General features: G+C 41.4%; 1 protein-coding gene across 2 annotated transcripts in view; it reads right to left on the bottom strand.

The window, feature by feature from the left end:
- Positions 1–22,244, bottom strand: part of LOC116905105 (Fanconi anemia group M protein homolog) — a 44,076-nt gene extending 21,832 nt beyond the window's left edge. For both annotated transcript variants that reach the window (XM_032907841.1, XM_032907842.1), the window contains exons 1-11: positions 21,939–22,244; positions 20,190–20,321; positions 18,011–18,143; positions 15,982–16,110; positions 14,789–14,875; positions 13,833–14,017; positions 12,196–12,402; positions 10,403–10,607; positions 7,863–8,014; positions 6,840–6,995; positions 1,731–3,606 (exon numbers count right to left, since the gene is read on the bottom strand). In XM_032907841.1, the coding sequence (XP_032763732.1) occupies positions 1,731–3,606; positions 6,840–6,995; positions 7,863–8,014; positions 10,403–10,607; positions 12,196–12,402; positions 13,833–14,017; positions 14,789–14,875; positions 15,982–16,110; positions 18,011–18,143; positions 20,190–20,276 (3,217 nt within the window). In that variant the 5' untranslated portion in view covers positions 20,277–20,321; positions 21,939–22,244. The remainder of the gene's footprint in view (positions 1–1,730; positions 3,607–6,839; positions 6,996–7,862; positions 8,015–10,402; positions 10,608–12,195; positions 12,403–13,832; positions 14,018–14,788; positions 14,876–15,981; positions 16,111–18,010; positions 18,144–20,189; positions 20,322–21,938) is intronic.
- Positions 22,245–24,442: the final 2,198 nt, after the last annotated feature.

The raw sequence follows: 24,442 nt of genomic DNA, 5'->3' as shown, positions 1-24,442 counted from the left end.
TAGGCTTGCCTACTGCCATGCTTCCCATCCTGATAGTCATACACTCACTTCTTAATTTTAGGCTCCAATGAACTTACTTCCTTCTATAAATTGCCTGGGTCATGAGATCTCTTCACAGCAATGGAAAAGGAAAAAGGTAAGACACAGACACAGACACAGACACAGACACAGACACACGCACACGCACACGCACACGCACACACACACACACACACACACACACACACACAGACACAGACACACACACACACACACACACACACACACACACACGCACGCACACGTAGATAATATTCAAACTGACTATAATAGGAATGGACGTGGGCTACTTTAAGTCATGCTCATGGGAGGCAATGGAGCATTATTTTTGCTCTAATTCTGTTATGATTTGGGCTGGGAGAAACCAGATGTTATGATTTTTTTCTATGGTGTCCAGGGAGGTTATGAACTCATAGGTTCAACCACACAAGTGACTCAGCTACCTGAGTAGATGGCATCACAGCCATACACAACTATCCTTACAAAGAGGTTTACAAGTAAAAACCTCAAGTCTCTCACCAGAGGCACTGGGAGCAAGCCAGCTTAAAAGCACTTATCGCTTAAAAGCAATTATCACTTCAGGAAGCTTCTTCTTTAACTGCCTCAGTAGTTTTAAGGAACCCTCCTCCCACGCCCAACATAAAGTATGGTAAAACATATTAAAGCCTCTTTTAATTAGGTGAAGCAAAAAGTACTAGCTACAGATTCCTATATTAATAATTCTTTTACCTATATGCTGTTCATTCTATTGTATGTAAGCGATTGGTAAATATAAAGCAAGGAGAAGTTTTCATTTAGATAATACAAAACCAGAAAAATGATGCAACTATCAATGAGGAGTAATGAAGACGTTATTAAACAGGAACTGAAGGCGCAGAGGGACCAAAATAACTCAGGGGTTCGCAACCTTCCTAATGCTGCTGCCCTTTAATACAGTTCCCCATGTTGTAGTTACCCTTAATCATACGATCATTTTTGTTGCTACTTCATACTTGTAATTTTGCTATAGTTATAAATCATAATGCAAATATTCTGATGGTCTTCAGCAACTCCTTTGATACATCAAAGGGGTCATGATCCAAAGCTACCCACTGAGAACCACCATAACTAGTGAGGAGGTAGTAAGAGCAGTCCCTATGCTATGTTTTAAAAATTAAATGTTATTTAATGGCCATGGCCTGCAAGCCCAGCCTTTGAGAGGTGGACACACAGAAAAGGAACTCAAATTTAAAGCTACTCTGAGACACTGTTCTCTTGATCCTGTGGTCTGATAGTAGCCTTTTAAATATGTTATATAAACACGTCAACCCCCCTCAAATTTTCCTTTGTTTCATTAATTTTAACACTTCAATTCTTTTTTACCTTAGACATCTAAATTATATGTACATTCCTGAGGTATCAAACTGAAAGTCAACAATACCCAGGCATACTTCCCAATCTAATGGAACTCAACATCTTTCCTCCGCCTTCTCAACTTCTTAAATAGCCACTATCTTGGCATTTATTGCTACATTTTACTGGCATTTTCCAAATGGCTTACATGTGTTTCACAAACAAGTAATTTGGCCAAATTTCGCAGTTCTTTGTGTATTTGACAATAAACAGCATAAAACACCCCTGTGGCATACAATGTCAAATCTCCCAGCAGCAACATCAACATCAAGTCATACATTTCAGAGACAGACTCTTACCGTTAGGGCACCGAGGGGACTGATACACTGAGCGCTGATCACTGCTTTTGGTCTCTTCTACAGAAAATCCTAAATTGTCGAATCTTGGATTCAATGTCACTTTGAAACCCTGTCCACCTGCTTTCTCCTTGGTAGAGTCCGGTGTCTTGAGCACGTGTGCTCCTGTCTTAGAACTCCGATGTGCCTTAGAAAGTGGCGTACTCATGGCTCTCTCCCTCACTGGGAAGGACAGAGCAGAGTGGAAAGGTGCGCATTCCTTACTCTGTGCCCAGGGCGACCACGGCATTTCTTCAGTTGGGATGGGTGATAGGGTTCCACCCAGTGGACCTGAAGCATGACTGGCATCCTTTACCTCCTTATCGGAATGTCGTCCAGGCACTTCGGCTGTTCCCAGGGTGCTGCTCCTATCAGATGCACGTGCTGGGTTTTCATCATCAGAACCTGAACTACAAAATCCTAAGTCAAAGGTAACAGAGAATAAGTCCGCAGAGCAGTCGAAAGGCTGCCCCTCGGTTTTCATCTCGTCATCTCCGTCCTCCACACCTTCCCAACGCTTGGTGTCACAGATGACTTCATCTTCAGGCTCAGAATCATCATCTAACAACTCATCCGAAATTAAGAAGTGAGAGACTGGAGGCATCTCACTTACCAGAGTTTTATCTGACACACAGAGGGGTTGACTGATTCTGTCCACGGGAGGAAGGCCCACCCCATTCAACTCTTCAGTACCATCTTCAATATTCTTCAAATCATCTTCAAATAACAGTAAACTCTCATCCTCATCAGTGAACAATACTGGGGGCTCACTATCATCACGGCTGTTCTCGTCAACCAAATTATTTTCAAGGTTTACTTGTATTTGACCATAACTGTTAGATACTAAATTCTGATTTTTAATATTGTGGGTTTTACTATCAGAGTCACAGAAGGAGGGCTGATCAGGAATGTTATTATGAGTTGTGGCAGGGAGACAATCTTTTTCAGAAGGATGATTAGTATGTTTAGCTGAATTCAATTCTAAGTTTGATTGAGAATTCACAGCAGTGTATAATGCCAGAGAAGCAGGTTTAGGACTGTGTTCATGCTCTGGGTAGGGTGATCCAGGTTTAGGACTGTGTTCACGCTCTGGGTAGGGTAAGCAGGACTCATTGTCAAGTTCAAAACCCTGGGTAACAGCATACTCCACATCTGAGAGTCCACTGAGGGAAGGGGGAGAATGAGATAGAAATCTCTCCACATTAGCCAGTACCTCTTCTGTCATGCGCTGACAATGATAAAACAGCTCAGCTGCTCTCTCTGTGTACAGCTCTTCTTCCAATGGAAGAAACAAATGTGAGGACAGAGATTTATCATCACTGAAACTACTATAACCAGAATCTAAGGAGTACCTGGCAAGTGACTTCTCTGCGACCTGACACTCCATTAACAATGCTCCTGGATGGCTATCATCTTCAGTAACAGCACCCAGGATGGAGATTCCACCTACATCTGCCACTCTTTCACCACTGGGTGGTACCCGGGAAACAACGTCTGCAGGAGAATTCCTGTCACTGTCTGAAGAGTCTGCATCATCATGGTCGTCATCAGTTTGCTCACGAGTCTGGCCTTTTCCCACTGTTGTGGCTTTTTCCCTTAGAGAAGTAATTTTGGTCCATTCAGAATCCATTTGTTCAACGGTGTCAGCACACCCTTCCTCAGACTCTGTCACTGACAAGGAGCCTCCTGCATCTACACTCGGTCTAAATGAAGACTTCTTGGGAGCAATTCTGGTGACACTGGCTACATTCTTATATCCATTCCTTGGAGCATTATATTTTGAGTAGACATCTTCCATTTGTAGAAAAGGTTTAATTTTCAATTCATAGCTGCATTCATCCTACAAAAGCAGAAAGTCAGAAAAACAAAATAAGCCAATTCTAAGAAATGAGTTTTACTCCATATTATTTTTCTAAAAAAATTGTTATCATTTGAAGGATTTTGTTTGAAATCCCCTAAACTCTAACAAATCAAGAAAAAAATGCAAATGCCAACACTATGAAATCATTGGCTACTTTTTAATCTCAAGACACAGAGCCACCATAATGGCTAGTCCTGGACAGAACAACTTCAATTACTATGTAAGGTTATAAATACCTAGCATTTAATTAAGAAATTAATTTCCTAAAAAATATACATATAGTAAATTTAAATTCTCAATTGAAAACCAAGAGAAGCCTTGTTTGTTTGTCTGTTTTGCTTTCTGACATGGTCTGGGCTCATAGCTCAAGCTAACACATCCTTCGCTTCTGTCTCTGGGATTCTGGGGTTATAGGCAGGCACCATAATGTGCCAAAAACACTTTCTGAAGCTCCTAGAAAGAATGGAACTTCTTTTAAGCAAAACTATCAACCAAGACAGTTTTAAAAATTTCCAATCAATAGCTTTTGAGGGGCTGCAATCTCCATCTTCCCTCTGCCTCCGTGAGAACACTTCTTTAGTCATAATTTCTCCCCTGCCCATAAATGTAACCAGTCACATCTCTACATCTTGACATAATAAAGCAATTGTTAAGGTCAGCAATATCTTCTCTGCTAGTAGATGTACCTAGAGAGACATGGCATTATCTTTGGTTTCTTCACATTTGTGGTCCTTCACAAATGTGATAACTTGACAGTACACAATTTGCTAAGATCCATACCTAATTTATCCACTTAAAAGTATTCAAGATCACTCCCACAAAAACAGTAGCTACAAATTATTAAACACTCATTTTGTCCCAATTACTGTTTAATGCCTTACATACATCATTTTAGTACAGCAGTTATGTGAAGCAGGTATTCATCACAGATTTCACCCTTGTGAGGGGCTCACAATTTGACCTCAACCCCATGGGAACCCAACAAAGGAACTCTTTAAGAGCTGGGCTATAGCTCAGTGTGTGCAGTACATTGCTTACTTTGCATGTATGAGGCCCTGAGTTCAATTCTCAGTACTGAATAACAAAACAAACGAACAACAAACCACTGTTCAAGAAACCAGTGATTCCAAGGGTTGGTTACGGCATGTCTTTCCTCCCAGCATTTGAGAATCAGATGCAGGTGGATCACTCTGAGTTCAAGATCAACTTAGTAAACACGGAGTGGTAAACACAGAGAGTTCTCGACCAGCCAGACCTACATGAGATACTGCCTCAAAAAAACTGATAAAACACAACAAAAAGAAATGAACGATTCTCTAATCCACCACCAGCATACGAGAGAGACCATACAACAGACACAATGGAGAATAATTTAAGAAATCCAAAATCCCAGTGCACCAAGAACCTTTTGGCCATTTCAAAAGATTCTTTTACTATTCTTCTTAATTGTAAACTCACTCTATTGTGTGCATGGATGTGAGCACCAATGCCACAGGTCTAGAGAGGTTATCAGATCTCCAGGAACTAGAGCTACACAGCAGCTGTGACCGCCAATGTGGGCATTGGGAACCAATTTCAGGTTTTCACCTCTAACCATTGTGCATTCTCTAGGTCTGGTAACTTAAAATGACTTTTTAAACAATTTATATAAATCATTCAACAACTTAGAATTGTACTGTAACATGGTTTTTAGATGATGTTCTCACACTTAATGAAATCTACTTCTTTAAGGCAGGAAGTTAGTTCCTTACTGAGATGTAAGGCACCATACAAAAAATATTTATAATTAATTTAATAAATACTTTTGTTCCTTTTAACAATGACTTCAAATTTATAATTAAGGTTAAGGGCTAGCCCAGGACCCCACGGGGATGAATTAGCTGAAATACCCCACCAAGGGGAGGGAGAACCTGTAGAGACCATATCCAGAGGTTAGGAATGCCTTCCCCCGCACGCCCCACCACCCTGGTTGATGGATGGGTCCACCCACGCATCTCGAAAAATTTTAACCCAGAATTGTTCCTGTCTAAAGGAAATACAGGGACAAAGAGTGGAGCAGAGACTAAAGGAAAGGCCATCCAGAGACTGCCCCACCTGCGGATCCATCCCCCATGGAGACAACAAACCCAGACACTACTGCTGATGCCAAGAAGTGCATGCTGACAGGAGCCTGATACAGGGATGGGCTCCCACTCCTGAGAGGCTCTGCCAGATTCTGACCAATACAAAGGCAGATGCTTGAAGCCAACCATTGGACTCACCACAGGGACCCCAATGGAGGAGTTAGGGAAAGGACTGGAGGAGCTGAAGGGGCCTTATCTCGCATCAATGGGAGGGGAGGCCCTTGTTCCTGTGCAGGCTTGATGTCCCAGTGGAATGCTAGGGTGGTGAGGCAGGAGTGGGCATGTGGGTGGGGGAACACCCTCACAGAAGCAGGGTAAGGGGGATATGATTTGCAGAGAGGAAACTGGGAAAGGGGATAATTTAAAATGTAAATAAATAAAATATCCAATTAAAAAAAAGAAAAAACATGAAAAGAAAAAATAAGGAATGATTATCATTTAGTTATCAGCAATGACTTTAGTAGTAATTGGTTGTGTTCCACTGGAGGTTATCATTAAAACTGTTTCCTGCCTACCCCACCCCCACACATCCCCCAAAAAAGCTTAAGGGCTGGGAATATAGCTCATCTGGTAGAGAGCTTACTTAGCACACAGGAAGCTCTGGGTTCTATCTCCAGGACTCCAGATAAGAAACATAGAGGTGTACTCTTGTAACCCCAGCACTACCGAGGTAGAAGGAGGTTCAGAAGTTCAAGGTCATTCTTGGCTACATATGGAAGTCAAAGCAGCCTAGAGTACATGAAACTCTGACACACACACACACACACACACACACACACACACACACACACACACACACACGCACAGAGCAAACAAAGAGTAGGAAGAGGAGAAAGAAGAAGAAATAAGGAGATGCTAAGCGTTCTAGTTTTCTAGGTTCATCAGTACACTAGTGAGAGAAAGCATAGCTACACACGACCAGGAGTGGGAGCCCATGCCTGTAATCCCAGCACTCAGGAGACTGAAGCAGTTAGTCTGGAGTTTAACTACATAGCAAGACCCTGCCTCCAAAAACTGACAGAGAGGAAGGCGGGAAGAGAAAAGATTAGAGAAGGCTTTGGGAATGAGAGAGAGCTGTAGAACCTGTACCTCTTCATGTCTCATTCCTTCTATCATTTGCATGATGCTGATGAAATGGTGGCATCGATCCGAATGCTCAACCTGATGCGTCGGAAGCGGATGATCTTGCCAGACACTCCACTCGGAGAGAGAGAGCTGGTGAATTCCAGTGGTTGGTTCTTGAGCCTTCATTTAAAAAGTAACAAGGAATGAGAATTCACAAGCCAATTTTAAAGACATGATTCACATAACAAACATAATGTAAACCACTTAAATTCACATGGGCAATCTCAACTAAAATCCTCGAGGGAAAAACAGGAGAATAATTTTATAAAGTATAAGGTTGCTTTTTAAATTACATTTAAAATTAATTGTCATTTGAGTTATGATTTGACCATATTCCTGTTTCTCGAAAAAAAGTTTGGTTTTAAAATCACTACTTTGCTACATGTAGATCCCACAATAGAATGGGTGGCATACATTGATCCCTGATGAAGTGATTACAAGTCTTCATGCCCACTGCCACATGCCATTCTCCCTGCTAGTGGTGAAAACACACCTCCATAGGCAGATTTAGAAAGCATCCATGAGCATCTTCTTCCAGCTTTCTCTCAGTACGCTAAAGCTGGGCAGTTCTCTCCACTGCAGCCAAGCTCACCGAGTTTGCTCATGCAAGCAATTAGCATCCAACTTAAAGTCTAACTAAAGTTTCAAAAAAGGAAGCCAGTTTGCACAAAGGCACACGGAGCAACATACTTCATGCTAGTAGCACACTGAGGATCTAAAGCACAGCAGGGAAATAGCAGAGCACACTGTACCGTTCTGCGGGGTGATAATGACCATGCAATGTTATGAAATCAAACTACAACCTACATAAGAAACGGCTATGTGAAAGCAAACGAGAAAGAGGAGTTCTTAAAGGTTTGACTTTGGTGTGGTGATTCCCTTTTACGAGGACCACTACTTTAAGTGAATTAACATTCCAATCATAAGCTTGTGTTACTGCTGTCAAATCCACTGTGCAGGCACCGCGCACAGCCACAGCCAACTCACCACTCTGTCCTCCTGTAAAGACAGGAAGTGAGACCGAGGCAAAGCCACTCCTTTAACTGTGTCGCTGTCTCCTAACCTATAGAGTCTGTTCCATAGGTTAAATTCCTCTTCTGACAAGAGCCCATCTTTATTCGAATTACCAGCTTTTATTCCTGGAAGTTCAAACAAGAGTTGGGAGGAGGTTTAAAGTAACCTGCAAGACAAAGGCAAAATACACAGTACCGCCTGAACCCTACCTGCTTTATCTATTTTCTTCTGTCTGCTAAACCAAGATTCCATTCTGGGAACTAGAACTGGTCACATAAACTTACTGTGCAGTGCTTCTCCACTCTATCGCCTAAGTCTGTCTCACCTCTTTGAAAGGGTCTATCCCATGTAAGAGCTACCTTAGCAATAAGTTCACTAGTGGAATAGAGAGCTACGTGTCGGCTTCTCAGTCTGGCTTCTTTGGGAACACTCATATAAAATCTCTTGTGAAACTGAGTTAAGACTGACTTACACATGAAAACTAGCACTAGCATAGCAGTATCTGAAGCTTCAGGAGAGGGAGAGTAACATTAAGGGACATTTAGGGTTATGTTTTAAGTGGGGGACAGATGGAAGGAGAAAAATACAAGTGGGGAGAGAGTATGAAGCAGAACTGTGGTCCGACTCAGAAAAACCTCAAAGATTACTAATCAGGAACTCAGAAACTTTGGTCTGTACTATTCTTAAATACCGTGTAGGACGATTTAGAAAAACAACTTTTCCGAAAATGTTTTCCTGTTTGTAAAACTAAGAGCTTTAAGTAAATGACCTTGGGGATCTCTGACTTAATCATTTCTTTCTCTTTTATGTATATGGGTATTTTTGCCTACACGCACAGTCCACTGCCCACAATGTGTGTATCTGTGCAGCACATGTATGCAGTTTGAGAGCAGGCCAGAAAAGGCCACTGGACGCCCCTTCCCATCCCCCTGGCAGGGAGTTACAGACAGTTGTGAGTCGCATGTGGGTGCTTAGACTAGAAGCCAGGTGCCCTGGACCAGCAGCTAGTGCTTTCAAACACTGAGCCACGCCTCCAGCTTTTTAAATAGGAAGGGGCTCCGATGTTTTAGAACTTTAAGCCTCTACACCTCGATGAATTACACATTAGTGTACATGCATGACGATTTATGAAAAACTGCATAAAAAAGTCATATAATTTTGGAAAGGGGAGTCACAGGCACTGAAACAGTCAGGATGGAGGGCAAAGTAGGAAAATTATTCACTAGCAAGGACTTATTAATTTTGCTTTGCTTTGTTTTTGAGAGAACCTCAAAACTGACCTAGAACCTGCCCTTCAGTCCCGACTGTCTCCTAAACACAACAGTGCAAACGTCTGCAAATCAGCAGGTGAGTGATGGAGGGCTGTGTAGCCAACGGTGGTGTCCCTCTATATGAAGGCGAGGTAATCCTGGGAACACGCATGGAAACGGAGCATCTGCCTGGGGTACATGAGGGGAGAACGTCCTTCTTCCTTTGTCATGCAGTAGACTGTGTAAATGCACACGCAATCTAACTGAATGCTTATTCTGCAACTGTTTTCCTTTTAAACTTTCAGTCTACCTACTGGGTTTCTAGCACTCCACGTCACCAGTGTCTTTCCCTTGTCACATCAATACGTTCTTATCTTTCCTAAGACTCAAAGCACCTTAGAACATAGACTGTTTTCAAAGAAAGATACAGTATGAAGACAGGTTATGCACCGGGCAGTGGAGGCATACACTTTTAATCCTAGCACTCAGGGGGCAGACAGGCAGATCTCTGAGTCTGAGGCCAGCTTGGTCTACAGATTGAGTTCTAGAACAGCCAGGGTGACACAGAGAAACTCTGTCTTGAGTAACCAAAACAAGATGATGATGACAATGACAACAATGACAGAAGGAGGAGCAGGAAAAGGAGAAAGAAGGATGAGGATGGGAATGCTGTTTCTTTCAGGAGCCAACATCTTCCATCAATTCTCTAAAATGACAAAGAGATGCTGATGCACGCTCTCCAAGTCTTTTAGAAAATAAAGCTGTTTCTTTGGCCACATACGTGTAAATCTACAAAAGAGATTCTACAGATGTTAGGGGATTAGCTACTTCTCAACAAGGAATCCCTAACTGTTACCGCAGCAAAACGGATCATCTACAATGCACTCGGCTGGCCTTGTTGTAAACGAGCTCGTTAAGGGCAAGATTCCTGCCAAGAGAAGGAAGGGGCACAGTGAGTGTGGTATGCATGCACTGTAAGAGTCAAGATGGCTTCCCGAGATGGACGAAGGGAAGGACCAGAAAACAAACAAAGCCAAAGGGAAGGCCCTGAGGGAAGGAAGGTTCCACTAGGCTCCAGCCTGTTCCATCCAGGGAAGCACTGTGAGAACAGAAAGGAGCCTGAGCTGCTGGAGCCCATGCCCCAGGAATCCTGGGCTCAGGAGACGTACAAATGGGAATGACAGACCTAGACTGTAAACAAAAACAGGGCAGACCAAGAATGGGAGGGGTGAAGAATGTGTCAAGTGCACAAGTTTTGCTTACCACTCCTTGAGGAGAACGACTTTCGCTGTACACTCCGAGCCTTCTCTGGTTCATAGACACCATGTGTGATGAACATTTTGTGTAATTCAGGATTGATTTTATCAGGAACCATTCGTGGACTTCCTTGGTATAAACGAAGCACTTGTCTGTTACCTGAAATAGCTTTATAAATATTTTTTTTGTTGGACTGACTCTGATTGTATGTCTGCAAAACAAATACAAAATACAAATTTTCAGTTTTTATAGTAATCATTTAGCTATAATAAGCAATTAATATGTCCACCAGGATTATTTTAAACATAAAATTACACTTTGATTCACTTAAAGACTAGAGAATAGAATTCCTATAGTCTTGAATGTGAAAACAGATCACTAACTTAGATTCTTGAGGAAAATCATTTTAAAATCTATTACTACAAAAGCTTAACAACTATTTGTAAAGAGGAAAAATACACACACACACACACACACACACACACACACACACACACACGAGAATCCTCATGGAACTATGTATTTTTATTGGCTTACTGCTTTTGATACAGCCAAACTTTGTACCTGAGTATAAGGTCATATTTGTTACGAGGGAGATTTATGGGAGAGGAAATGAAGCCTTATTTCAGCGTGTTCATTTGTCTACATTTCCACTTTCCTCACCATCTTGGATTAGACAATTCAGATGATCTAGAGCCCTTGAAACACGGCATAGCACACATGAAGTGCTCATTAAGGATGAGCCATTACCACCATTTAACAGACCAGAAAACACACACCTAGATAACGATGTTGAGTGGTCTGGCTACGTAATAAAATCAGAATGTAGATCCATTGTTTGACATGTAAACATTACATTTATTAGGATCAGTTTATGGATAACACATTATAATCACATTAAGAGTCTTACTGAATGGAATTCATTTTTCAGGTTGAATTGAAGGGTGAATAAAACATTTCAAATCAGTTTCTAAAAACTATCACAGATGTTGAATCTATAATGTGAAATTGTTTTTGCTTACTGAACTTGTCCCAATGTGTTATAGTTTGTCAATATTTTACTGTAATAAATAGTGTAAAAAGTATAATATACTTAGAAAGTTCTGCCACCCATGACTGTAGAGAATATTAGTATAATTCAAGTTCCTTTCCAAAAAGATGGGGCACCAACATACCTCAGTGAAAAACTAGAACATCAGTACACAAGCTTTTACATACAGTGTGTTTGCTCTGGTGCCTGTTGTTAGCTTTTCATTTATTTATTTAGCTAATTTTATAAAATTCAAAAGTACTATTAGAGGAAAACAGTCTGAGCACACGTCTGTTGCAGAAGTACAGGGGTGCTGTGCACACAGCTGTTGGTAGTGTGCTTGCCTAGCACGCAGACACTAGGCACACATGAACTGTGGCAGCCCTGGGAGTCATAGGGCTTAGGAAATGCAGGCCAGAAGATCACAAGCTCTAGGACATCCTTGGCTACAAAGTGAGTTCAAACCAGCCTGGGATACATCAGATGCTGTCATTAAAAGAGAAGTGTAGGGAAATGGAAAAATGAATAAATATTAGTTGTCATATCATACGGTATGAGTTATAATGAAGTACCAAAATGTGTTTCTTCAAATGAGAAAAAATTAGGAGTGAATTCTGCCAAAAAAATCTCTCTTACAATCAAGACAAACTAAGAATCTACTAACAATGTAGGCACATTTGCCTAGAGTGCTTGGATTTTGAATGCTAGAAGACTGCCCTTGGGTTGGCTCTCAAATTTCGCTGTCAGCCAGCTTACACAGTCCACTTACACGCTCTTCCCGTCCTTCAGCGAGGATGACAACAATCCTGCCTTGCCGTCTGCGGCCAGTTCTACCCATGCGCTGAATGAGGCGGATTGGGCTCTTCTGGGCATCAAAGCATATTATGAGATCCACTTCCCCTATATCCAAACCTTCTTCTCCAACACAGGTGGAAACCAGGGTGTTATAACCACCGTCACGGAACTGTCTCACCACCTCAAACACAAACAACTCAAAAATCACTTCAGGAAAGTATCAGCGATTTGTAGTTTGCATTATTTCCCCATTCATCTTGAAAAGGTCGAATCAGATTTTAAAACATTAAGGACAGCATATGAGGGTGGGGAACATGGGGTGTCATAAGATAACAAAATAAGCCAAAACAGGGTGGATAAAATGGAAAGACAGTTCTAATTCCTTTGTTTTAAATAACGACTGTCGAGTTATTGTTAATAACTATGTTTCTTGGTCTAAGAGGAAGCCCAGTTTTACCTTTGGCAACACTGAGAGGAGAAGAGGGCAGTGAAAAAGCCTGGGTCCAATTACTCCCATTTATCGTTCCTCAGAACTAAACGTATGGTCTTGTTAGCTGAAGTAAGAATGACTAATCTGGAATGGTCTTGCTCACTTTAAATCCGAGCATTCAGGAGGCAGATGGGTCTGAGGTGCAGACCAACTAGGACTACAAAGCGAGACCCTGTCTCTACATAAGAAAATCAGAAAGAACGCCTCACATCTGAAAGACAGCTCAGCATGGAAGGCCACTTGTCAACAGGCCACGCAACCTGAGTGTGATCTCTGTGTTGGAAGGGGAGAACTGACTTCCACAGCTTGTCCTCTGATCTCTACACCATGCTGTGACATGTGTGTCCACACACATAATCTCTCAATGTAACAAAAGTTTAAAATAAGGGCTGTAGAAATGGATCAACAATTAAAAGCACCTGCTATTCTTGCAGAAGACCCAGGTTTGGTGCCCAGAACCCACATCAAGCTCTAGCAGATCTGACACCCTTTTGATCTCTCTTCTAATCGTGTGTGAACATACCCACACACACACACATAATTAAGAATAAAAATATTTGTAAAAATTTAAATAATGCTTCATTACTCCTTGAACTCTGGCACCCCAAAGGCAAACATGGGCTACATGCTTAGATGTAAGAACAGAAATCATTCAACATTAACAAGTGTAATGGACACATCTGATTTCCTAGTGCTTGGGACGTAGAGGCAGTGCAGCACTAGTTCTAGGCAAGCTTCAACTATATAAACCAATATCTCAAAACCCCCAAAATAATTGAATGAATAAATAAATATTTCAAAACATATATAAGACACATCTGATCTTTCAAAATGTGCTTATCTTTATTTGCATATTGATTATAAAATTATCTTTTTGTTGTTGCTGCTGCAGGGTTCTCTTTTTGTTTGTTTGTTTGAGACAGTCTTGCTATGTAGCTCTGGATGACCTAGAGTACTCTATGAAGACCAGGCTATCCCTGAACTCAGAGAACGCCCGTCTCTGCCTCCTGAGTGCTGGCATTAAAGACTTGCACCACCACAACCAAATTAGAAAATGGGTTACAACAAAGCTAATCCATCCTATTTTTATCTCATTACCTAAAGAATTAATAATTAATTACCTGCAGTTGTTCCTTCTGGGTGTAACCCTTTGTGTTTTTCCCTGAGGCGTGGCCAACAAACGTCATCACTCTAACGCCTGGCTGGTGCTGGGAAAGCATCTCTGCAATTTCCTCAACGCTATCTCGAAACGAAGAGAAGATCATAACTCTGCTCTCCTGGCACTTCTTTTCAGTGGTGTTTTTAGCTGTGGAACAGGAAATATGTTTTTAAAGAAGAATTTAAGGCTAAGAAAATATTTCAGTACAACATGTACAAAGCCTTCTGCTCAATGCTTAAGACTGCACCCAAAACAAAAGAGCACTGTGAGAGCGCCTGCTAGAAAGCACGAGTCTGAAACTACGTACTCATGAACAGCTACTGCAAAAGACATTTTCAACTCCCTATTTCTCCTTGGCTGCCATGAAATAATAGCTCAAGAAACCAGCTCAACACCTGGGTCAGTACCTGACCAGCCCATCCGTTCAAGCACATGCATGTTACTTCCTTTGCAGAGAAGCACTATAGAACTCCAAATGACTGCACCACCCTGTTCCACCTTCCCTACAGGCACTGCATACTCCACAGCTGTTGTCTCTCAGTTCACCAACGGCTGAACTGCAGCCTGTATCCCAGAGCTGGCCAGTGCCTTCGTGCTCAGGAAGAGGAGGAGGGGCTGCTGAGAGCAACGCTAAGCGAGGCTGTGCCACTGTCCTGCTGTCTCCCAGTGACCTAGAACCACGGCATTACTAAACCTACCTGAGCTGCTTGATTTTCTATCTCTCTTATATTGCCCCAAACTAAACTTTTCATGTAAAACCTTATTTTTCTAGTTCCATTATTTCTTTCACTCCCACGTATCCCAACTTCCCAAAAGTTCTAAATATCATTATCCAGAGTAATTAGAATCCACCTCTCCCTAGGAATTTTACTTTTTTTCAGTTACCACTTTGTCTTAAAACTACTCATTGTTACCCACCATTCCATGACTTGAAATGTTCGAGTATAACTTCTTCCAGTTTCTTTAACTTTGGATGACTATAGACAAATTTTTTCTCTTTATTTCCTGAAGAGGGGAGAAAAAAATTTTTTTCTATATATTCTCATATCAATTATAGTCTTGAACTTGTAGAGATCTGCCTGCTCTGCCTTAGGATTGTTGAGGTGAAAGATGTGCAGCGCCAAGCTCAGCCCATAGCAATTCTTACTGTGGAGTCACACATCTTGAAAGTACACATTAGGCACGGAGAGGTAAACAGCAGATAAGAGCACACACTGCTCTTGCAGAAGACCTGAGTTTGGTTCCTAGCACTCACATCAGGTGACTCACCTGTAACTTCAGTTCCTATGGCCTCCACAGGCACCCCTACCCCCATCCTACCCCACCTTCCACCACACACGCACACAGACACACACACACATATATACACAGAAACACAAACATACACGTAATCATAATAAAAATAAATCTAAAACAAAGAAAAGACATATGTTAAAATTTAAAATTTTTCTTTGGGTGTGGTAGTACACAGTTGTAATTCCAGCACTTGGGAGGTTGAGGAAGGAGAATTAAGATCTCAAGGCCAGCCTCGGTTACAGAGAATGCTCAAGGCTAAGCCTTAGCTACATGAGGTCCTGTCTCAAAAAAAGCCCCAAGCACAAAACCTTATTTCTTTTGCCTACCAAATCTAAGTACCCTCTAGATAGCATGTAAGTGCAAACAAAACCTTTAATTTTGATGAAAATGTTATTCTGAGAGAGAATTCAGAAGGATTCAGCAAAACAAAAGGGAATAAAAAATACATTTTTAGTTAAACTACATTTCAATACTGAGTGGTTCTGGGACTTTTCACTACTACTGATAAATCCATTTAAAGTTTGTTAGCCTGATGTATATTTGTATACATCAATCCTAATACCCTAACTCACTGAACAAAACATTTATGCATTGGCAAGGCTGAGGCTACACAAACATTAGAATGTATACACTGATGTACAAAGTTCCAACATTAATGAAGGAAAGCAGCACCTGGTAGTGTTTATTTTTCTGCAGAGGTCTCCTACGCTGCTGGGACTGCCTAAAATCTTGAGCTACTCCTACCTCAGCATCCCAAGCAGCTGGCGTTAATGGTACTCAGTTAAAAGAACACAGCTCTCACTGAAATAGCAGACCTTTCTGGAAAGCCGAAGCATCGCTGGCTGCAACGGCATCTCTCACGTGGGCAAACACGCTCTGCAGGTGACTGTAGAGCTTCGTGAAGTCCTCGTTCCGGCTGAGCTCAGTTTTTACCCTTGTCATTCCTTTAGGAAACATGAACAGATAACAACATTTCCTCCGTATTGAAAAAGAAATGAAATTTTATCTATGAAGGCAAACGTCTCGAATTTAACATGGAAGTCAACAATCTGTCCTAGTTCCATGTTCACAATGTGGAGTAGAAACTGAAGGGTTGTGTGGACAGTCTATTGTGTTGGATGGTGTTTGAAGTGGGCACAGGTAAAAGAGTAAGGCAGACTCCTGAAGAAGAAACGTTTAGCAGAAGCAGACACAGGAGAAAGGATGTTCTGCTAAAGCAAGCATGTGAAAGGACACGTGATGAAGGATTCTTTGCAAACAACACGTGTATTGGTCCACCTTATGCTATGTAGTTGAACTGTATTTGTTGGGACACCATAGATAGAAATGCACCAAAAAACTTCTGGCTGATTGGGTACATGTGCTGAGGCAAGACCCATGCTGAGGACACATGATGTTTGGAGGGTATAAATAGGACGCATCGGACAGTGATGGCGGTTGAATTAAGCTCGCTTATAGAGCTAGCTATGCAACACTTGCTTGTGGGTCTCGTGCCTTCGCAGATCTTCCCTTCTCTGAGAGAGGCATAGCTGAGAACTTCTCTTGGCTTGCCTTCTGGTCCCTCCAGCTGACTCAGCTGAGGCCCGGCTGTCTCTGCCAGGTCGTGTCACTGCTGTTGTTAACCCAACTCTACCGAACTGGACTGCTGGTGTATCTGTGAAGTGTATGCGAGTGGATCAAGCTGCCTTTGCTGACCTGTGAACTCAACTGCCAATTTCCAGACAACAGAGACGGGAGTTGCTCCAAAGAACCTTTCTAATCAAGTCCACTCCCTGCCCCACTCTTTTTTTTTCCACTACCTCTGGTGGGTGGTGGGCTAAAAGGGAGGTTAATACATTTAAGAACTATCAATCAAATTATGGTTTGAAAAAAAATAAAGTTACAATGATGCACTGTTTTCATCAAGTTAGCAAGCACAATTACACTGAACATTATCACACTCCATCACTTTTAGAAACAAAGCATTTAAAGTTAACTCAAGTTACATAGCAATAAAATGACTATTAAAGACATTCTGGTATACCCATAGGTCATCGGAGAAGATGAGAACTAACACAGACCCACAACGTATGGAGAACCGGAGACCGTGGGAGGCTCAGTTCTGGACGGGATGTCTTCATCAAACTCCTCCCCTCAGGGCTCAGGGAGCTATGCAGAAGAGGAGACCAAAAGAGCCAGAGGAGATGGAGAACACCCAGGAAACAGGCATTCTGGACGAAACAGGCTGACACACATGAACCCACCCAGTGCTGAGACGGAGTTAGTGGACACAAGCTCCCATCCTAACCTAGAAGTTATCTCCAACTGGCAAAAGCTTGCAGAGGAAAATTTAATTTTCTCCAATGGAGATACAAACCATACTTACAAGGCCCCATGCCCACCAACAGATGATTGACACAAAATGAAATCAATGGTTTTTAAGGAGATTTTTGTTCCATATTGCTTTGCCTGGGTATTTTTTGCCTTACTGGTCTCTGTTGTTGTTCATGGCTTCTGATTTTGTTTTCTGGGTTTTGCTTTTCTATGTGCATGTGTTTCCTTTGTTCTTTTAAAATTTCTTGTTCTGGTACTGGGTTTTTTGGTTTTTTTATTTTGTTTTGCCTATTTGTTTTCTGAAGAGTAAAGAAGAATGGAGTTGGATTGGTCGGGGGTGGGGAGGATCTGGGAGAAGACTAAGGAGAGGAAACGGTGACCAGAATACAATTGCATGAAAAAAGAATTATTTTCACTGAAAAAAAAAAGTTAATTCAAGTTTAAGTGGACTCAAACCTTGGTTTTGGTTCAATGTCTTGAACCAAAACAGCACATGTCATTGTTTCTCTGAAATAATTTCACACAACTTACCTTTGGTTCCATCCATGATTCCAGAGAGAAAGAAATATAATGATCGCATTCCCATTTGCTGCAGTAACTCATAACCATGGTATAAACTAATACAGATGGCTAACTCTCCTTCAATTATGCCTTGCTGAACTCCCTGGAAGAAACATATCAAATTTAACAGAGAAGAAATGACCATACCCACTCCATGCCACTGTAACACAATAAGGTTCAGATGACCAGAAGAACTATTTACACTGGTTATAACTTGATGGTTCTACTGAGTGTCACATGACAGGGTGTGGCTATGTGAGTGTCACGTAGTTTCAATATGAAGCCCATCCCTTAAAAAAAAGAAATCAACAGGAAACTAGCATTTATTATTTTTCTTTATAGGTAAATTATTTACAGTATATAGGTTGGTTCATGTGTCCTTATGAAGCCATTACTAATTATCTACCATAGGTCAAGCACTGACATAAATATATGAGTTATGATGCAAATGGAAAATAGTTGGATAGACTTGGTCCCATGAAGGACAAATATTTTGTTAATTTCTCTCTCTGTGTGTGTGTGTGTGTGTGTGTGTGTGTGTGTGTGTGTGTGTGTACCATGGGTCTTGCTATATGGCCTCAATCTGGCCTGAACTGAGTATATAGCCCTGTCTGGCTTCAAGAGGCACATCCATAAGAGAGCTTTAGCTCACCAAGACAGACCAGACTTTCACTTTACTGTATTTAATAAAGACACTATTTCCCTCTCCCCCACCCTTCTTTCCTTTCTTCCTTCCACTAATCTATTTTGTTTGTTTGAGATGGGGCTCCCCAAGTACAGCCTAGGTTGTCTTAGAATTCTCAGAAACCCAGCAATCTCCTGCCTCAATCTACTCAATGCTGAAATTATAGGCATCAATCACCACACCCAACTTAAATCCACTTTCGTCCCCTAGTTTCTTGAAACAACACTGCAAGTCCCACGTGGCCAAACATTAATGACCTCCATTCCCTGTCTCAGCCACATTAGTGACTGTCCTCTTTCAATTGCCTCTGGCCTTCTGGTGCAGATCATTCTCAGTTCAAAGAACCCAGAGCCTGTCTGTACAGTGAACATCTCTTCTGACTTTGGACATAGTTTGATAGACATTTCCCCATTCATTCACTATTTTTCTACTACAATTAAATAAGGAGCTGGTGGCTCAGCAGGTCATGACTAGTGACGAGTCAATCCCTAAACATGGTTAGAGAGAACTTCCTCTTATGTGTTGTCCTCTGACCTCTACACGCATGTTGTGGCATACGCATACTTATATACATATATACATATGGGCATGCACACATAAACAAACAATTAAACAAATACAATCAATTTTTCTTTGTTTCTTTGCTTCTTTCTTTCAAGTTTGGTAGAATGCTTCTTCTGACTTCTGGTGTCAAGAGCTTGACTAAATGTTGTGGCTTTAAGTTTTAGTCAGAAATAGACCAAAAGCCTATTTGTTAAAAGCTAAAATGTGTGGGAGAAGTAGCTCAGCTCTAGATACGCAAGTCTGATGGCTCAAGTCTGATCCCCTGAAACCACATTAAAACAGGTACGAGCTTGGCCCGGCAGTGCATGCTGAGAAGCAGAGGCAGGTAGAGCTATGTGAGGTCAAGGCTAGCCTTGACTACACTCAGCTTAGGGCCAGCCATGGCTCTATAATTGAGGCTCTACCTCAAAAACAAACAGACAACCAGGATGTGATATGACACATCTGTACTTCTAGCACTCCTATGGCAAAATGGAGGGTAGAGGCTGGTGGGCCAGCTAGCCTGGAGTATACACAGAAGCATCACCAACAATAAGACTGCCTCAACAAGGAGGATGGTGGGAATGAACAGGGCACACGTACCCAAACTCCAAACTCACATATACATAACATCAATTAATTAAACATAAACTAGATAAATCACACCTATTTTTTAAAACATTTTAATGTTTATCGTGTGTGTGTGTATGTATGTATGTGTGTGTGTCTGTATAGGACAACTCTCCTTGCATCACATAGCCTCCATGACTAAACTCCGGTTTGGTGGCACTCCCTCAATAAATCGTATGTAAATTCTTGCTGAACTAATTAGTATATATCTAGGAAATTATCATTTAGATTTTACTAAGTGCCCAATAAACATTTAGTCAAATACAACAAAATGTACTTAAAAATACATACCACAATATTTGGGGATGGATTTTTCCTAAATTGATCTCTTGCCAGAATTATCTGGTATTTTGTTAGGTTGGGAATGTCTCTTTTCATCAAAATATTTCTCTTAATCAAAGAACTGGCAAATGTTTCTAAAATCTACAAATTTAAAAAAAAATTAATTCAAGTTTACTTTTAAGTCCTTTTTTAAATACAATGACTTTATCATATATTTATACAAGTGTGTGCTATAGTAAAAGATCTATATTTAATAAAATATACTATGAAATTAATTTTTAAACGCAAGACATTAAAATTCCAGAGCACTGTCATTTATATCCAGATACCATCCACTTAAGAGTAAACAGAAGTGTAAAATCAAACTATAAACTCAAGACCATGTTTACTTTTCATTTCTTTTTCAACACTTAGGGCTGAACCCAAAGTTTTGCACAAGAAAGGCACAAGCAAGTGCTCTATCACTGAACAACATCCCAACGCTATCTCTTTTGTCCCCTTCTTTCCCTCCCTTCCTCCTTCCCCACTTGGTAGGCAGATACTCACTATGTAGCCCTGCTTACCACAATATCATTATACAGACAAGCTGGAACTCACAGAGACCCACCTGCCTCTGCTCTGTCAGCTGTGAGGAATGGTCTCTGTGTCCATGCCTGGCCTACTAGCTTATTTCTAAATCAGGACAAGCCCAAATTTGAGGAAAAGGATACTTTACTTCATCTCTCAGTAGATGATTGGGGGAGGGGGATGGAAACCATTCTTAATCAGTGAGGATGAAGATCTGAAAACACATGGTCTCCTAAGAGAACAAAGGGCAGACAGAACGGCCTTAAAACACTAGCAGTTTCTCAATGGTTTCTCTGCAATACTGGCATTTGGTAATTGGGCCTGGGAATCCCTTGTTATGGGATGCCCATTCTGTGCATTGCAGGATGTCCTCGTGAGAGATGTCACTTGCACTTTACAACAGCCTAAGTGACTTCTATGTTATCTTAGGGCCAGGTCAAATCCTGACTCCTGTGGGCATTATGGGTTCTGTTCACCCCAGTCACTCTCCCTAGACCCTTGTTTTGAGCATTGTTTCTAAGATAAGCAGAACCCATATGGATAAAGCCATTATGTAGTTTGTAAAAATGTTGTAACATTTCTTGTACTCATGAGCCCAAGTGAATTGTTATGTGAAAACTTGTTTCCACAATTGTGCTGTACTTAAATATGGCAAAAATAAACAAGCTGATGTCAGACTCCTGACATACTGGGCAAACACCAGTTATTAAAGTTGGACCGAACTGAGTTTCAGTCCTCCTTCACCGAGATGTTTCTTGGTGGAGATGTAAAGCTTTCAGGGGCTGCCTGCAATTCCTGTAAGATTGCAGGAATGCTCAAGAGGATGGGGCCAGGGGGTCACAAGTTCCAGTCTAGCCTAGGCTAGAAAAATATAAAGCCTAGAGCCATCTAGATGTATGTTCAGTAGGTACCACAGGCAATCCCAGCACCACCACGGTCAGCATAAGGCTACTAATTTGTTTCACAAATGGCCCATTTTTGTAAACAAAAAATCTTTTAGTACATATGAAAATAGGGCTATCTGTCCCCAAAAGTTTCAATTTCAGAGATTTTTTTCAACTTTATAGTGAAAGGCAATGCTGCATATATACTCTACTACATGAAGTACAGCACACACTTCTCTAAGCTCTAACTGAGATCATCCCACTACCGGCTGATTTATCACACCCCGACCTGATGAAAACAGCTTACCTGGACATATGTCCTTTGAATGGCTCCTAGTTCTTCCCCAAGGGGAACAACAAGCTTTTCAACTCTTCTTTCGTGAGAGTAAGGCAAAATATCCGGAGAGTCTTCTGAACGAAGCTCTATCTTCTCAATTAGTAGGTTACTGATCACCTGCTGCACAGCCTATGCAGAACCAGTGGGGTATAAGTTAGGCAGCAGCTCAACTATAAATTCAACTATAAACCTGAAGCTAGCCTGAGCTACATTACAAGACCCTGCATCAAAAACACAATGATACAATAATAAGTAGATATTGTAACAGCTTTCTGAGTAAATATCACTCACTTAACAGGTGTAGTGGGACTGAGATCTACTGTGTCAGCCACAGCACTGACACTATGATCAGCAGTTAAAAAGAAAAGAAACAAGCCTGGCCTGGGGGGCAACTGCATGCCTGGCAGGGAGGGCCTCAAGGCTACGGGCCGCCTGGGCTTTGTACTAAGTTTTAACCTAGACTTGTACAAAATGAGACTCTACCTCACAAACATAAAACAAAACAGAAGGAATTCTGACTTAGTTTAACTCAAAAAATACTCTGAGGCAAGAACTGCCTCTTAGGGTTTGGAGAGACGGCTCAGTGGTTAAGAGAACCGTCTGTCCTTCCAAAGGACCCAGGCTCAGCTCCCAGCACACACACAACAGCTCACAACTGTCTGTAACACTCGTTCTAGAGGATCCGACATCCTCATCTGGCCTCCTTGGGCACCAGGTATGCACATGGTACACGGACATAGATGGAGGCAAAGCATTGATACATATAAGATAATAAAAAACCTTTTCAAAACCAAGGTCGTCTTAATCACCTTTGCATACCCAAAACTTAGCATAGGACAAACGCACCCACTTACTGCATGAGGTCCATAGATCTAAGTACCACATTTACACCAGTTCATAAAATTAAGGCTTTCAGGAAAGGAATTCATAAAATTAAGGCTTTCAGGGAAAAAAAAATTAAGGCTTTCAGCTGGGTGGTGGTGGTGACAGCAGCGGAACACACCTTTAATCCCTGCGCTCAATAGGCAGAGGCAGGTGGATCTCTGAGTTCAAGGCCAGTCTGGTCTATAGAGGAAGTTTCAGGACAGCCAGGGCTACTACACAGAGAATCCATGTCTTAAAAAACCAAAGCCAACCAACCAAGTAAATAAAATTAAGGCCTTCATTTATTATTATCTATTTAATAGAGTCAGGGTCTTATTGTATAACACTGGCCAGCCTAGAACTCACTACATAGACCAGGTCAACCTCAGACTCACAGAGATCTGCTTGCTTCTGCTTCCTCAGTCTGGAACTAAAGGCATGTACATATATATATATATATATATATATATATATATATATATATATTCATTCCTATATTTCATTCACTCACAAGTTTCTTGTTGTTGCTCAATATTTACTTAATATTATTTATTTACAGACAGTGTCATTTGTCATTTTAGCTAGGTTGGCTTGGATCTCACTATATAACCCAGGGTGCCCACAAACTAGAGGCAGTGTTCCTGCACTAGATCTCTGCACTAGGTCTGTAAGTGCTGGGATCACAACTGTGAGCTACTATACCTCCTCAACAAATATGTGGGTAAATTCCATTGACCAGGCATTCGGTTGGTTAGGCATAAACTATTGGTACAGTGGGCTTAACTATTGTGTGCATGTATCTTATAGTTTAGTTGGGGCAGAAAGATAATAAGTTTTTTCAAAGGCAGATTATGATGAATTTTAAATTAAGAAACAAGAGAACTGGGGTCAGTGGTTATGACTGCTTGCTATAAAACCATGACGATGTCCCCCTGGGTCCACGTAAAGGTCACTTTAAAAACTAGACACCTGGGTGTGACTATGTGTACATTATTACAGCGCAGTACTGGGGGACAAAGACAGGGCGGCCAGAGGAGTCGCAGGGCTGGATGGCTACCACTGTCCTGTGGGCTCTGTGTTTGAGCAAAAGCAGGAACACCACTTATGCACATGTGCACACACACAATTGTGAGTGGTTGCGATGACTAGCTGTATGGTGTGGAGTGTGATGTAGTAATTTAGTTAAAATAGATCTTTTTTAAAGGGATATTTAAACGTGAATAAAGAGGAGGAGAGATGCAATTTCTATTTGTCATGAAGACCATGTATGAAGTATGGAATTACCAAAGAATAAAAACAAAAAGATTATGTGTAGAGGGAAAAAAAGAGGCTTGCAATGTGTCAGAGGTAAAACAACCTTAGAGAACATCAGCAGACAAAGACCGCACTCCTAAGAAACCAGGATGTTGTGCAATAAAACTCACGGTCTGACTTGGGGGTCAGGGCATTGCTTCAGTAGCAGACTGCATGCACAGCTTGAAGGCAGGTTTAACTACTTGCACTAGGTCAGGAAAGGCTGCATTTTTTAGTACTGCCCAAAGATACTTCATCACAAAAGCACCAGACAAATGCAAATTGAGTGATATTCTACAAAACAGCTCATGCCTACT

Source organism: Rattus rattus, chromosome 7 (assembly GCF_011064425.1).
Source record: "Rattus rattus isolate New Zealand chromosome 7, Rrattus_CSIRO_v1, whole genome shotgun sequence".
In the NCBI taxonomy this organism is placed as follows: Eukaryota; Metazoa; Chordata; class Mammalia; order Rodentia; family Muridae; genus Rattus; species Rattus rattus.
This window is presented reverse-complemented; position numbering and strand designations above follow the sequence as displayed.